Source organism: Strix uralensis, chromosome 4 (assembly GCF_047716275.1).
Source record: "Strix uralensis isolate ZFMK-TIS-50842 chromosome 4, bStrUra1, whole genome shotgun sequence".
NCBI lineage: Eukaryota > Metazoa > Chordata > Aves > Strigiformes > Strigidae > Strix > Strix uralensis.
In genome coordinates this window covers 29,467,291-29,481,322 of record NC_133975.1, presented here as the reverse complement: position 1 = coordinate 29,481,322, position 14,032 = coordinate 29,467,291, and the positions used below count along the sequence as shown (strand labels likewise).

General features: G+C 37.4%; 1 protein-coding gene across 6 annotated transcripts in view; it reads left to right on the top strand.

The window, feature by feature from the left end:
• CORIN (corin, serine peptidase) overlaps positions 1–14,032 on the top strand; it is a 173,940-nt gene that overhangs the window by 140,892 nt on the left and 19,016 nt on the right. For all 6 annotated transcript variants that reach the window (XM_074866115.1, XM_074866112.1, XM_074866113.1 and 3 more), the window contains 4 exons: positions 1,658–1,765; positions 6,185–6,298; positions 9,610–9,720; positions 11,357–11,486. In XM_074866115.1, the coding sequence (XP_074722216.1) occupies positions 1,658–1,765; positions 6,185–6,298; positions 9,610–9,720; positions 11,357–11,486 (463 nt within the window). The remainder of the gene's footprint in view (positions 1–1,657; positions 1,766–6,184; positions 6,299–9,609; positions 9,721–11,356; positions 11,487–14,032) is intronic.

Sequence of the window (14,032 nt, the reverse complement as noted above, 5' to 3'; positions counted from 1 at the left end):
ATAGTTAGTACTGTTTCTTCAAGCAAAAGTCCATGTGCACATATATCACTGTGAGGATTTTATAAAGACGTGTAATACCATAGTAATGAAGTCCTCTGTTGTGGGACTCTTCAGAGACAAGGAGATCATTTTCCTCTACAGCAGTGAGCTGATGGAAAGCTTCTTACACAGCAGTATGTAGGAAAGGGAAAGTAAGACTTTGGCACAACAAGGTGAGTTAAACTAAAATAATGTGATTTAATTTTCTCAGGTATCATATGTGTTTTAACCTTCCTCGCTGTGTTATTGGATCATTTGACATTGAAATCTAACATAGAATGGTTATATATTATATATTAAATATGTTACTGCATAGAGGACTAGTGTGTTCTGTTTCTAGAGATAAATTCTGTTCACTTACAAAAATTATAGTTCAAAAACATTCTCACTTTAATTAGAGAAACTCTGCCTAGTAAGTTGATTCACTGCTTATTGATCATTTTAGATCTGAAACAGATATTCCTGGAAAATCAATGAAAAAGGAAGCGGTTTTAGTATTCTCTTAGAAACAGTGGTACTAATTAAGGGGCCTTATCAGAGTTGTTTTGGGTTCACACTACTAGAATTTTATATTGATTCAGTGCCATATTTCTTCTGACTACCAATGTTGGTAGAAAGTCTGGCAAGTTTAAAACCTTATATAAATATTTCTGAAAAAACCACATGTAACAGAAGAAAATAAGCTTCTGAGAGCATTTAAATTTCCAATATAAGCTGTAATTGACAGAGTTACTACAATGTGCTGAATTACTTAACTTCTCTTCCAATCAGTGCTGAATCCAAGAATACTACTGGCCAAGACAGTATGCATTGTAAACTTAGTTATTTTCATAATGAGTTATTCTTAAATGTTGGTAGTATAGTTCACATACCTTTTTATCATTAGAGTGTTATTTTCTAAGGCTTCTGAGTTAATTGATGATATTTTTCATACAACTGTTTATTGAATCCTAAAATTTACCCAAGGAACTGCATGGTATTAAATATCCAAGAGGTTTTGCAGGAAGGGGAAAAAAAAAGGCAACATATGATGGAGGCTGTACATCAAAGTCAGTGACATGTACAGTGTGAATAAATAGGTTTTAGCCATTTAAATGGGTTTTTCAAAACCATCTAAATAAAGCTTTCTCAAAATGGTACTCTGTAAGATGAGGCAGAAACGATGTAAGGGTTAATTAGTGGACATTTATAGGTGATTTTTTTAATTCAGCCTAAATTGCCTAAAGATTATTTTTTTATCTTGGGGTTTTCTCATACTCATTTCAACGCATCAGATCATCTATTCCTGCTTCACACAACACCACAGCAGTGAGAAAAGTAGCTAGAAGATCCATGCCCACAATCTAAACATGGTAGGCCAGTTATTTGGCAAAGCTTTGAAATTTGACAGAGCATAGCATGTGAGGGAGAGCTCTGGAAAATGTTGCTCCACCCCATTCACAGCGCAATTGTTCAGAGTCTTGCCTGCTACATAGTTCCAGTTTAGTGTCACACAAGCTTTCTATTCCTGTCATTTACCCTTCTGAAACAGTCACAGTGATAAATAAGTAAGTACTTATGTGATGATTAAGCTTGCAGCTATGGAGTCTTGTTTCTCCCTGTTCCTTGTCATTGACAGAATGCTCACCCAGTCACTTCAAGTGCCGTTCTGGGAGGTGTGTCCTGGCATCCAGAAGATGTGATGGTCAAGCTGACTGTGAAGATGATAGTGATGAGGACAGCTGTGGTAAATAAATTCGATGAGTTGGATCTTTTGAGTGGAGAGTAGTTGAAGCATTAAAAAATGAGTTTTGTTTTTCCTTCAGTTATTTGAACCATAGCATTACAGTTCAGAGGATAAGTTCTGTAAGAAAAATATGTTGAAAGTGGGTTTTTTTTAAGACTAGTAGCAGTAAAAATACTTTAGCAAGCATCCTTCTTGATTAATGTCAACACAATTTATGACATTTGATCATTTAGATTCTGCTAGCTGTATTCCAGGATGTTTGAGTATTCCTTTAGTAATCAAGATTAAAAAATGCTGCAGATTTAATTCTTTTGATATTGCTGGGGGTTCTGCTGAGCTAAAATTTGACTTCCTGGCAGTTTAAGTCTTGAATTCATAAATAGAATTTTAAATTTATACACAGTAATGTTCTCATAATGATGTATTGACAAAAGATCTGTGTCGCTGAAGTGGATTCTGTACTGCAAGAGTCAAGAATTATGTGGTTTTTCAGATTGGTCAATCTCAAGCTGTAGGTACAAGGATAACGTGGTAACCACAAAGTTTATTCTCCAGTATATTTCTGAGTTTACTTATGGTAGAGATGCTCTTGACTTAAGGGGATGTATTGAGTTTGAGAATAACCAACAAATCTCGTGGTCACTATTTATCCTTGTACATGCTGGCAGGAGAATTTTGAGAAGGAGAAAGGAGTTTACACTATTTCATTATGTGACTAAGGTGTAGCCTCCATGGAATTCTGCATGCTGGCCTGGCATCCCTAGGGGCAAAGAGAATAATCACTAAGGATTTAGAGAAGAGGTGTGAATATGAGTAAAGGATTGGAAAACATTCCAGCAGAGAAGGGCTAAAGTCCACAACCTGGGGTTTTTTATAGAGAGGAGGTTAAGGTGGAAGCACAGTTTATATGAGCAGCCAAAGACTTTCTACTCAGCTGCACAAAAATAAAATAAGACACAACACCTGAAAGCTGAAGCTAGGTTAAGATTCAAGCTTGACAGCTCTATAAAATGCTTCTTTTTTAAGAGCAGGTTTTTTTAGTGATTGAACTAACCAGGGGGTTATTTATCACTAAGGCACGATGTATTCTCAGTCTCTGGGAGTTTTCAAATCATGCATGTATTCTCTCTCATCTTTCTGTCCTATTCCCCTCCCCCCCGCAAAAAGAAAAAAAAAGATATGCTCACTGAAACAGGATTTAATACTAGGTCATTCTCTTGTTTGGATTATAAAGGAAAGGCAGAGCTGATGATCACAGTAACTCTTTCAGAGTTTTTAATCTCTTTACCTTTGAATCAATTGTCTCAATTGTCCCCCCTGCCAAATATTTTTTGTTGCCACCTGTTCTTAACTCCTTAGAACACTAATTGCTATGCATCTTTTAGGATAATTTTATTCTCCTAGACATTAACATATGAAATATTGCTCTAATATATAATATTCATTTCTCGAGTGGATCTCTCTCTGTCTTTATAGTCTAGACAGAATGTCACTAGCAATCAGCAGAATTCTTATCAGTTTCTATAAATATGGAAGACTGTATCTGCTAGGAAATTACTGCGGTCGGAGTGACATTACATTGACCAGGGGTAATACTGTTACTGAAGAACAGAAAGTCCTTGTAGTGCTCCAGAAGTAAGTCTGACTCATTTATATTCCATGTGTGCAGGACAAAATCAAAACCTGATGATCTTTCCATGTGTAAATGGCTAACTCACATTTTATTAGATTTATCCTTTGAAATTGGTTTTATACTATTAAATAACAGACAGCATTTACATTAAAAGCCTTGTATTTGAAGTGCCTTAAATGACAGGCATGGAATGATTTCACAGTGCAGGGAGAAGGAGGTTGGAGAAGACTAGCTACAGCTTTTGGATGCTCAAGCTACTCTAGCCAAAAATGTCCGGAGCAGTCCAAAGGGACTAAGGTATATTCTGCCCATGCAGAGTAGAGCTGTATTCAGCACCCACTGTCTCCTCCTGTTAGGAATCCCTGTCATACTTTCACATGATCTTTGTGAGAGGAAATCTCACCCATGCAATTGCAGCAAAATCCTAAGACTTTAGTGCCATTTAGACTAGGATTTGGGGAGAAAATTTGACCCAGCTTTCTGAATGTGAGACTTCTGAGTGCATTTCATAAAGTGTGAGGAGGATAATTTCTGAAAATTATTATTATGATAGACATCAAGAGAGTTTGTGGTATTAAATATGCTTGATTGTGATTGTTCATATTAATTTACTGGCTGCTGAACAATGCCTCTGGCAGGGAGCAGAAGAGGGTCCTAGAAGAGTACTAAAGAAATCGAGGACATGACATTCAAAACCAGCATTGTCCTTCACTATTTTCTTCAATCTGAGTTCTGACTGTAGTATTTTAGTTGAGAGAAAAATGTGGTGGTGTTAATGTTAATGACTTAATAATAATTGCATGGGGAATATATGTGTGAATAACAAATGGTAACTTGCTTCATATTTTGAAGAAGAATGAAGGTAAGATCATATGTGGATCCCTATATCTTGGCAAAACATGTTTAAGATGGGGGTAATGTAAATATGGACAAGTTTTTCTACCTCCGTTTTCACTTCCATTTCATTGTCATTACATTAAAATGTATGTCACAAAAATAGAGAAGAAATATAAATACACCAAATGGTAGATGGCTTCTACCAACAAAACAGTATATTTGAACACTGAATTTAGTAAGTAGTGAATTTTTCCTAGGGAATTGTCTCTATATTTGTCTATGTTGTACTCAAAGATAAATTTTGAGGAGTCATGGTACACTTCACAGTGTAACACTATAATGTGTGATGAAGGGGAAAAGCAAATGTATTTAACTGTAAGCACTCTGCTGAAAAATTGCAAGGTTCATAAATTATATTTTTTTAAAACTTTTTTATTCTATTTTTATGTCATGTGCCTAACATGACTGACATTCTTTGTTCTTTATTAAAGCTTTAGTTTGGTTTCAATTAATTTTTCATTAATAGTTTTCACAAATATTGTTAAGAAGGAGACCTGGAAAATGGTGATACCCGAGAAAGTTCTTTGATCATGTGGAATTAGTTTCACAGGTTCAGGGCTATTTATTTCTCTGTGCTGTAACTTTTATTTACATGGTTTTTTTGAATCTAAACAAAATCAAGCACTCCACACATCCAGTTACAGTTAAAACATGAGTAGATTTTTCCAGTAATGGTATGAGCTAGTAGTGATCCTCTAGTTCATGTTTGTAAAATACTCACTTCTGAAATAACACTTCTTGGAAACAACATATCTACTTAGTAATTTACTGCCGATATGCTGCTGTAGTTCAAGGTCCAGGCAAACAGAGATGCTGCTTCAAATGCAGTTTGTGAGCTTATACCTCAACTATTTGCGTGTGGGGACATCAGGGCTGTCACCTGAATTTGAGCTTGGATTAAATGAAAACTAATATTGTGATCTATACAAGGCAATCAAACCATCTGTTTTGATGTCAGGATAACACATGGTTTTTATGGCTTCCTATCAAACCAGAATGTCAGATGTGCAGGACATTAGTATGGCAAAGTATTTAAGCTGGTAGCACAGTGAAGTGCTTTATTAGTTGATGGAAATAAATAGTGAAATAAAACAAGAGAAAACACTTTTCTAAAGTGTACCTTGGGTCATTCTTAATTTCCTCTAGCTGACTAACAGGAATTCTACTGTCAAAGCATTTTGACACAGTTTTACAAGTATTCCTCTTGAAATCAGAAAGTCTGGTTAGCAGGACTTTGAAGAGACAATAATGCAGTGTTTTCCCTGCGCCCTCTTGAAGTTTCATACAGCCGTTGGGTCCTTCTAATCTTTTTAGACTGGTTTGCTCTCAGATTATGGAACCAGGAAAACTGTTTGTGATCAATACTTAATAGCATCTCTACCTTTCATTGTGATCTGCATTAGATTCTGTGTCAGCACTGCCAGAAAGAATTACATATTTCTACACTGTTTCATGGAGGTTCCATGCTGTCATAGAATTTGCTTTTGAAAGACCAAAGGTCTGTGTGGTATTCTTTTAAAGGGAACTCTACAGACTTCAGGATTAGCAAAAGTTTATATATTACTAGTAAATGTATTTCAAGAGTAGTGGTGTATGGGCTAAGTAGCTAATGCCTAAACTATTACTTATAGATATGTGTAGCATAATATAGATTATTATTTAAAAATCACTAAAGTGTTATGAAGTGTTATATATTTTATACCCATTTATCAAGTGTGCACTGTGACAATCTTATTTCGATTTCTTTGTTAGTAACTGTTCTTGGTACCTTTTAAAATTTATATTGCAAGTGAAAATATTTTGGGTGTTTCAGGATTATTAAGGAAGAAGAAAACAGTTGATTTGATATTGCATGCAGGTGTTTCAAAATTGTGCTTCTCTGCCTCCAGGTTGTAGAGAAAGGGATCTTTGGGAGTGTCCTTTGAAGAAGCTGTGCATCAAACACACTATGATTTGTGATGGTTTCCCGGACTGCCCTGACATGATGGATGAAAAGAACTGCTGTAAGGGCTTATGCAGTTTGTTAGTCCTGTGAAGGGCTGATAACATTTTTGGGATCTTGGGGTACAAAATAAATGAAAGTAAAAAAGTTTTCTACAGACAGAAAGGCTTAGTCATTCCCCCAGTTTCGTTTTCAGTTTTTCTATGGCACTGATTTATCTCTTTCCTCATCTTATGTCCTCTGTTGTTCACATCCTTGGATCCTTGCTGTCTCCTTGGTCACTCTGGTCCTCTTTCTTTTTTTCTCTTTCTCCCTTCTTCTTTTGTCTTCATGCTTCTTTTTTTTTATTCCTTGTAGCTTCTTGACTCCTTTTCTCAACTTTTCTCAACTTCATTCCATATAGGTATAGCTAGTCACTGCTCTTTTTTTGTTGATTTCCACTTGATTTTCCTTCTGATCCGTTCCTCAGTAAATTTCACATGCCTCCCTGCTTTGATTTCTCTTCTGCTTGACATTTCTTAGATTCTGTCTCCCCACTTGGCTCCACAGACTTCTTCTACAATCCAACTGCGATAAGTGTTGGAGATACGAAACTTAGTATGGTACACTGATACGGGCGTACTGTCCATGGGGAGTGTAAGTTGGCTCAAAGTGCTGACAGTGTGCAGTAGGCCCCCTGGTCCCCTGCAGGAGCTGCCCTGTGTTCTGTCCACTGTGAGCTGACTTAGTGGGATGGGAAGAGGTGAAAGACCTGTGAACGGCAGCTGCTTTGCAGGCTCCCACCCTATATGCAAAGCTAGGAGTGGGTACTATGAGATGTTAGCTTCACTTTTATGAATATATTAGTGGTACTCTGAATTCTCTTCTTTTGAGAAAACATGGTGTGTGGGCATGTCCCCAAGACAAGGAACTAGAAAAGACATACTGGGTAACACTCAGCCTGCACAAGAAAGAAGAGATGCTTGGTAAACTAGGTTGAAAGCTGAAATTTTAGTTCTCTGGGCAATCCTGATATTTTAACATTTTTGCTGGGACTGTAGGATATAATTTTACAATTTAAAAAAAGTTGCTCCTGAGTCTCTAGAGTTTTGTTGGCAGGGACAGGATGGTAGACGCATTTTATGTGCTATGTGGAGCATATGAATATATTTGCCAAAATGATTGGCAGTCTGCCTATATCACTAGATCTAACTTTGTTTCTTTTTGCGAAGAGGCAGCTCACAAAATGTTTTCTAATCTGCTTTTCATTGTGAAGATTATACCATTTGACTTCCAAGCCATCTGTGTACTGTAATCTTAAAAAAGGAAGCCACCTTCTATTAAAGTGATTTGCTCATGATCACACATTAAGATCATGGCAGAGAAAAGATTTTCCAAGGACTTAGGTTAAGCTAGTCTATAATTAGACTATATTTCCTCTCTGTTTTGTGTCGGCGTTTGAATATTCCAAAATGGCAGCAAAGTTTCCCCAGCTGAGGGCTTCCAGCTTTTGAAATATGCTCTCTGGAAGGCAGAGTTTGAGAGCTTTTTCTGGTTTTGCACGCTTTATTTCAGAGCAAGAAATATCACTTATGTCAGAGTAGGCAGCACTGCCTGCTCTATCTGTATGGTTTTCAATATGGAGTATATTTTTTGCACTGGTTTTGCAAATAAATGCTTGGTTTGTATGGCAGTATAAATGCTATACAACAGACAGACGTAGACACAACTGAATGCAGCTTCCTTCCAGGCATTCTCGCCCTCTGCCCTACCCCAGGTTTCAAAGTTCCCTAATGATGGCATTTATAGAAGCTGGAAGAGAAGTGTGTTAGTGAGGAGGATATTGTAATGCTACACACCTGCCTTTTGGGAGGGGGTTTGTTATGGTTGGGAGAAAGCTGAAAGTAATTTGCAAATGGAAGCTCTTGTGGTTCCTACACTGGACAGAGATTCAGGAAATCCCTATCTAATGCTTCCAGCTGGCAGCCAACTGTGAGCTGGAGCATGTCTATCTGTCTATCAGCCCCCTATCTCTAAAGTAGAGATAAAAATAATTCCATGATTTTAAATAGCAAAGCAGAATCAAAAAGTGAATATAGAATTGCTGTGGATGAAAGCAAATACATATGCATTACAGTAAAATAATTTTTTTCAAAGAACATGAAGAAATAAACAGATTTAGAGCAGTCTCCTAAAAAGCATGAAACATAATATTTTCACTTAAAGCTTATGAGAGGCTTAGACAGGTTTCATATGACAAGACAACAAATGATGCTAAGTAATCACAGATCTTGCCATTTCCAGACACTCTTCCTTCCCTTTGAGTTGTGATGCCCTCTGCCACTGTGTGGCAGCAAGTGCCTTCTGCCTCAGTGATGTCCATCCTGAATTTTGTTGCAAATCTGTCTTACTTTCATAGAATCACAGAATGGTTTGGGTTGGAAGGAACCTTTAACATCATCTAGTTCCAACCCCCCTGCCATGGGCAGGGACACCTTCCACTAGACCAGGCTGCTCAAAGCCCCGTCCAGCCTGGCCTTGAACAGTTCCAGGGAGGGGGCAGCCACAATCTCTCTGGGCAACCTGTTCCAGTGTCTCACCATGCTCACAGTGAAGAATTTCTTCCTAATATCTAATCTAAATCTACCTCTTTCAGTTTAAAGCCATTACCCCTTGTCCTATCACTATACTCCCTGACAAAGAGTCCCTCCCCATCTTTCCTGTAGGCCCCCTTTAAGTATTGGAAGGCCGCTATAAGGTCTCCCCAGAGCCTTCTCTTCTCCAGGCTGAACAACCCCAACTCTCTCAGCCTGTCCTCATAAGTAGCTCCATGTCCTTCTTATGTTGGGGGCCCCAGAGCTGAACACAGTACTGCAGGTGGGGTCTCGTGAGAGCGGAATACAGGAGGAGAATTATCTCCCTCAACCTGCTGTCACACTTCTTTTTATGCAGCCCAGGATACGGTTGGCTTTCTGGGCTGCTGGTGCACATTGCTGGCTCATGTTGAGCTTCTCATCATCCATCACCTCCAAGTCCTTCTCCTCAGGGCTGCTCTCACTCCATTCTCTGCCCAGCCTGTGTTTGTGCTTGGGATTGCCCTGACCCATGGGCAGGACCTTGCACTTGGCCTTGTGGAACTTCATGAGGTTCACACGGGCCCACCTCTCAAGCCTGCCCAGGTCCCTCTGGATGACATCCCTTCCCTCCAGCGTGTCAACCACACCACACAGCTTGGTGTCGTTGGTAAACTTGCTGAGGGTGCACTCAATCCCACTTTCTTGCTTCTTAAATCTGATCCGTGCCTACCTTCACCCTCATTCTCATTTTTTCAGTATCAATGTGATCCCATTGACCATTTCTTTCTCAGAGTGAACCATGTTTTTGTCCTCACAGCATTCTGTGGAGAGAGTGAACTTGAATGTGCCAACCATGAATGTGTTCCACGTGAGCGCTGGTGTGATGGGCAAGCAGACTGCAGTGACAGCTCAGATGAATGGGACTGTGGTAAGTTTCTGCCCTGGTGTACTCTGCCTGGAAGTGATGTTTGGGTGATGGTAGTAATCACTGGATTTAGAATACAATTGCAGTGGTGGAGAGATGCTCCTTTTATTACCAAAGGGAGGCTGGGTTGAGGTTAGGAAAGCATGCAAGAAAGTGGGCAAAAAGAAGGAAAGGCTCAGTGTGAAGTGTCACAGTGCAAAGAAATAAGAGAAGTGACATGGCGGGGAACTTCTAAAATGTGTAGATGGTGTGTAAATTCTGGAAAGTGGTGTGGATAGAAGAGAGAGTAGGAAGACGTTCAGATGTAGCATTCATTTGGGCAAAACTTCTAAGCCCTGATTCTGTACTTGTGAAAATCAGTGTGAAATTCCCACTGACTACAATGGTGCAGGTTCAGAGCTTATGAGAAGATTAGTCCTACTGGGTCCCCTTTGCACTGGCTGAAGACCTGCAGAATGATGTAACCTGCTATTGCTACCTATATTCAGATTAGGCCTCATGCTTTTATGTGTTGTTAAAGTAGAACTCTCCAAGTATTATTCTTTAAATAAAAATTAAGGTGGATTTCAAAAAAATTGCACTGAAAGGAAGCAGGTTGGAAAGTGGTAGTATGTTCTCTGAGGTTTCACTGAGTTAACATGTATAGGACTTTATATTACTGTTTTCAGAAGCTTTGTATGTAATTTTAAATATAGAAAAAAGGTGTACCGTAGCTTATAGACTATTTTGTATTCATATTGAAGTAGATTGTATACATATTTTAAAACATTTAACATTGTATGAACATTAATAAACAACAGCATTTAATAAAACCTATGCAACAGAGAAGAAAAGAACTGTTCTAGAAATGCGTATTTGAACAGGAGTAATTGTGGAATAATACTTACCTTTCTCATGGGGAGAGAAGCAAAAGTGCCTTCAGCATATAGGAAAAAAGTAATGACTAGCTATGTTAAGATTAGTACTATTAAAGTAAAAGTCAGAGGAACAGTTTAACTAAAACTAGTATGTATTTGGGGAAGAAATGCACACAACCCAACATCTTTTAAGGGATCCTAGAAAGGGAGGGTGTAAATTTCCATTTTGGGCTATTTTGAGAAGTTTTTTTGTATGTGATAAAAGCAGTTCACACACTTTTGTACATGGATTAAGAGAGATGATCTTTCATGATCTTTCTTGTAAACAGTAGTTGTTTTTTCTTTCTCTAATTACACCCGCATATTGTTATGACAGAAACAGTGCATATTAACGAGAGTCAAATGATGGTATCAGTCTTATGTCAAGCAGCATTCATCCCACAAATTAGTGATTTCAGTTGGACTGTCTGTGGGGTAAAATGTCATTTAACAAGATTAGGTCTATCAGAAACCCATGTGAACCTGTGCTCGTGAGTGAAGAGTATTCGGGTTTATTCTAATCCTCAAGATGCCTTTGTTGTTCAGTGTCTTGTGCTGTTCAATGTTAGCAAGGTTCTGATAGCCATGGTTGCCTTGGTTTTAAATTACATAGCTGTTGAGTGTATAAAATCAGCAAAAGTGCCAGCATCTTGGAAAAATCTTTTGAATGTAGTTACATGTATGCCATTTATAAAACTAACTATGTGAAATAATACTGAAGTTGTACTTCTTTTTCTTTGCAGTTACCCTGTCCAGAAACATGAATTCCTTGATGTTCCTGACCATTCACAGGTCAGCTGCTGATAACCATGTTTGTGCTGATGAATGGCACGAAAATTTAAGTCAGCTGGCCTGCAATCAGATGGGTTTAGGGTAAGGTCAGTAGTTTGTAGCATTGATGAATTTCTTAGGACAGTTGGAGTGCTGAAGTTAGATTGCAATGTTAGCCCTAGTGTGGAAATGATTCCTAGAGAAAAGAGGAAATGAAATTTTTGAACTATGGCAGGAAAAATAGCTCACTAAAATCTAGGCGTTTTCACCATTTTATTAAACGTTACATGATTGTTATTAAAAGAGTGTGTTGAAAAGATAATGATGTTTTGCCAAACCTCAGTATTTGAACTTGCAGTTATTGCTGAGGCTTAGAATTGTTTGGCAATGTGATACTCTATGTCTTCCTAAAGAATTAAAGCAGACTTGTCTTACAAAACACAGGAAAATTTCTCTGCATTCATTTGCATTTTGCAGCAAGTACTGTGAGCTAGGCAAGCAGATACATTTAACTTGGGTATCTCTGAACAATGAATTGTTAAAGATAGAGCTTTCTGGGTGGAACTCAGAAAAAAATGTTTCTTATTGGGCGCACACTAAAGTAATAGCTGCTTTATGGAATAGTTGATGCAAAATATAACTGTTGAATAAAAACCAAGTTCATCTGCTCTGATATGCAAAGCTGTCTTCTACTAGGAAAAGACAAATCTGATGGTATAGAGGATATCTTTTGTCAGTGTCTGAGCCCCAAACTGGATTAAGAGGTGCCTTTTCTGTCTGCCTTTTACCACTATGTATACTGACATGCAATCTTGTTCTTTGTACCTTTCTCAAAAAATGCAGGACAAAGATCCTGCGTTACAGTGTCTGCACTTAACCTACTCTGTATTGCTTTGCACTGCATGGATGCTTTACATCCCTTCTAACAGATGCCCTGTATCCAAGACCATCTGTGCTGAATGGACTGCCTGCCATTCTAACACACAATAATTCTGTACTACTCTAGCTAGTTTAGTATATCTAAATAACATTGACATTATCTTTATGCTTTAACTTTATATAACATTCTAATAAGCTTAAACTCCTTTGATAACTTCAAGAATAGTTACTGCTTTTACAACTACTTTGTTGTCTAAGAACAAACCGACGGTCTTAACATTAAGAATGTTTTTCTTAATATTTCAGTCTCATAGTCTGAACATAAAATTTGCTTAACTTTCCTATGATGCTTGCTGCTGGGAAAATGAAAAAGGTATTAAATTATCACAAGACCTCCGATTCCTTCCTTTTTTCAAAGGTGCACCTAGGCTGAAATCAGCATGAGTAGAAACTTAGACCTTCCTGCTTCTTCACTGAGGCTTGTTAACAGATGTTATCAATCCTATCACTTACAAGAAATGTATGAGACATAAATAATTCTTAAATCTCACAAATCCATTTTCTAACAGGGGAAGATATTCTACAAATCAGTGTTTCTACAATTCTTTTTTGTAGTGACAGGTGATTGTGTGAAGGGCAGTGAGAAATTTCAGTTCGAATCTGAAGTCTGTATCTTCTGTCTGACTCTAATACTTCCTAGCTGTCTGACTTCTAATTCTTCCTGGCAGTACTTCAGAAAACCAAAGTAGTGTTTGTCTTTCCTTTCTTAATTCTGATTTTGTCATCACCTGAAGCTTGATTTTCTTAGGTATTCTCCAAGTTTTTGTGAAGTGGCACTGCCAAAAATACAGTAAATTAGTTTTGAGGATCTGTAAGAAAAACAAAGATTACAATACATTCACCAGAACTAATTTCAAAAAGGAGTAATATGAGTTAATATAATTAATTAATTATTTTGTTAACATTGCACAGGGTTCAGTGAAAATGTGACAAGAGAGTAACATTTTCTATATGGTGAAGTGGAAGATGGAATGACAAATTGGAATCTGATGCCACTGTGAAATCTGATCTAAAGTCATAAACTTCATCTGTTGGCCATTATGTCCTGCATACATTATTTATTTGACTTACAATAACAAGAAAGTCTGAATGTGAGGCTGATAACATCGGTGTATTTAATAAGCTATTTCCAGTCACTATTGAGGGTACAGGTAAATTAGACTCTATATTGCATAGAGCTCAAATAGTGATGAAAAAAATTCCTTTGTATCCTTTTTTTTTAAAAAAAAAAAAAGCCCACACCAAAAAAAATGTATTTTAAACAGTGCTTTTCTTCAAAGTATTCCCAATGGGAAAGACTTCATTTTACTACTTCAGAAAATTAAAGCTGTGAATATAGAAATTCTGTCCATGTTATAGCAAACTGCAGAAACCCCCAGTTTTGTGGCTATGCAGATTTCTTTAATAATGACTTATGATGATACTGGATTTTGATTTAATCATTCTCTTGTTTATTCTTAGAGAAAAATAGTGCACGAGATATCAAAGTTGAGTCTTCTTAATACTTTAGACCAGGAATTACAGTGGATGGTAGCATATGGTATTTTTATTTTCTGTAAAGCTCTGCAAGCTATTTTTCATAACTGTGTCTGGTGCTTTCCCAAATGACAACTCCCAATTGCTATATAATATGGTAATATTTAAAATACGAAAGCAATGTCTTTCAAACAGCTTGTAGATATTGTTAATTCTTCAGCCTAAATTAATCT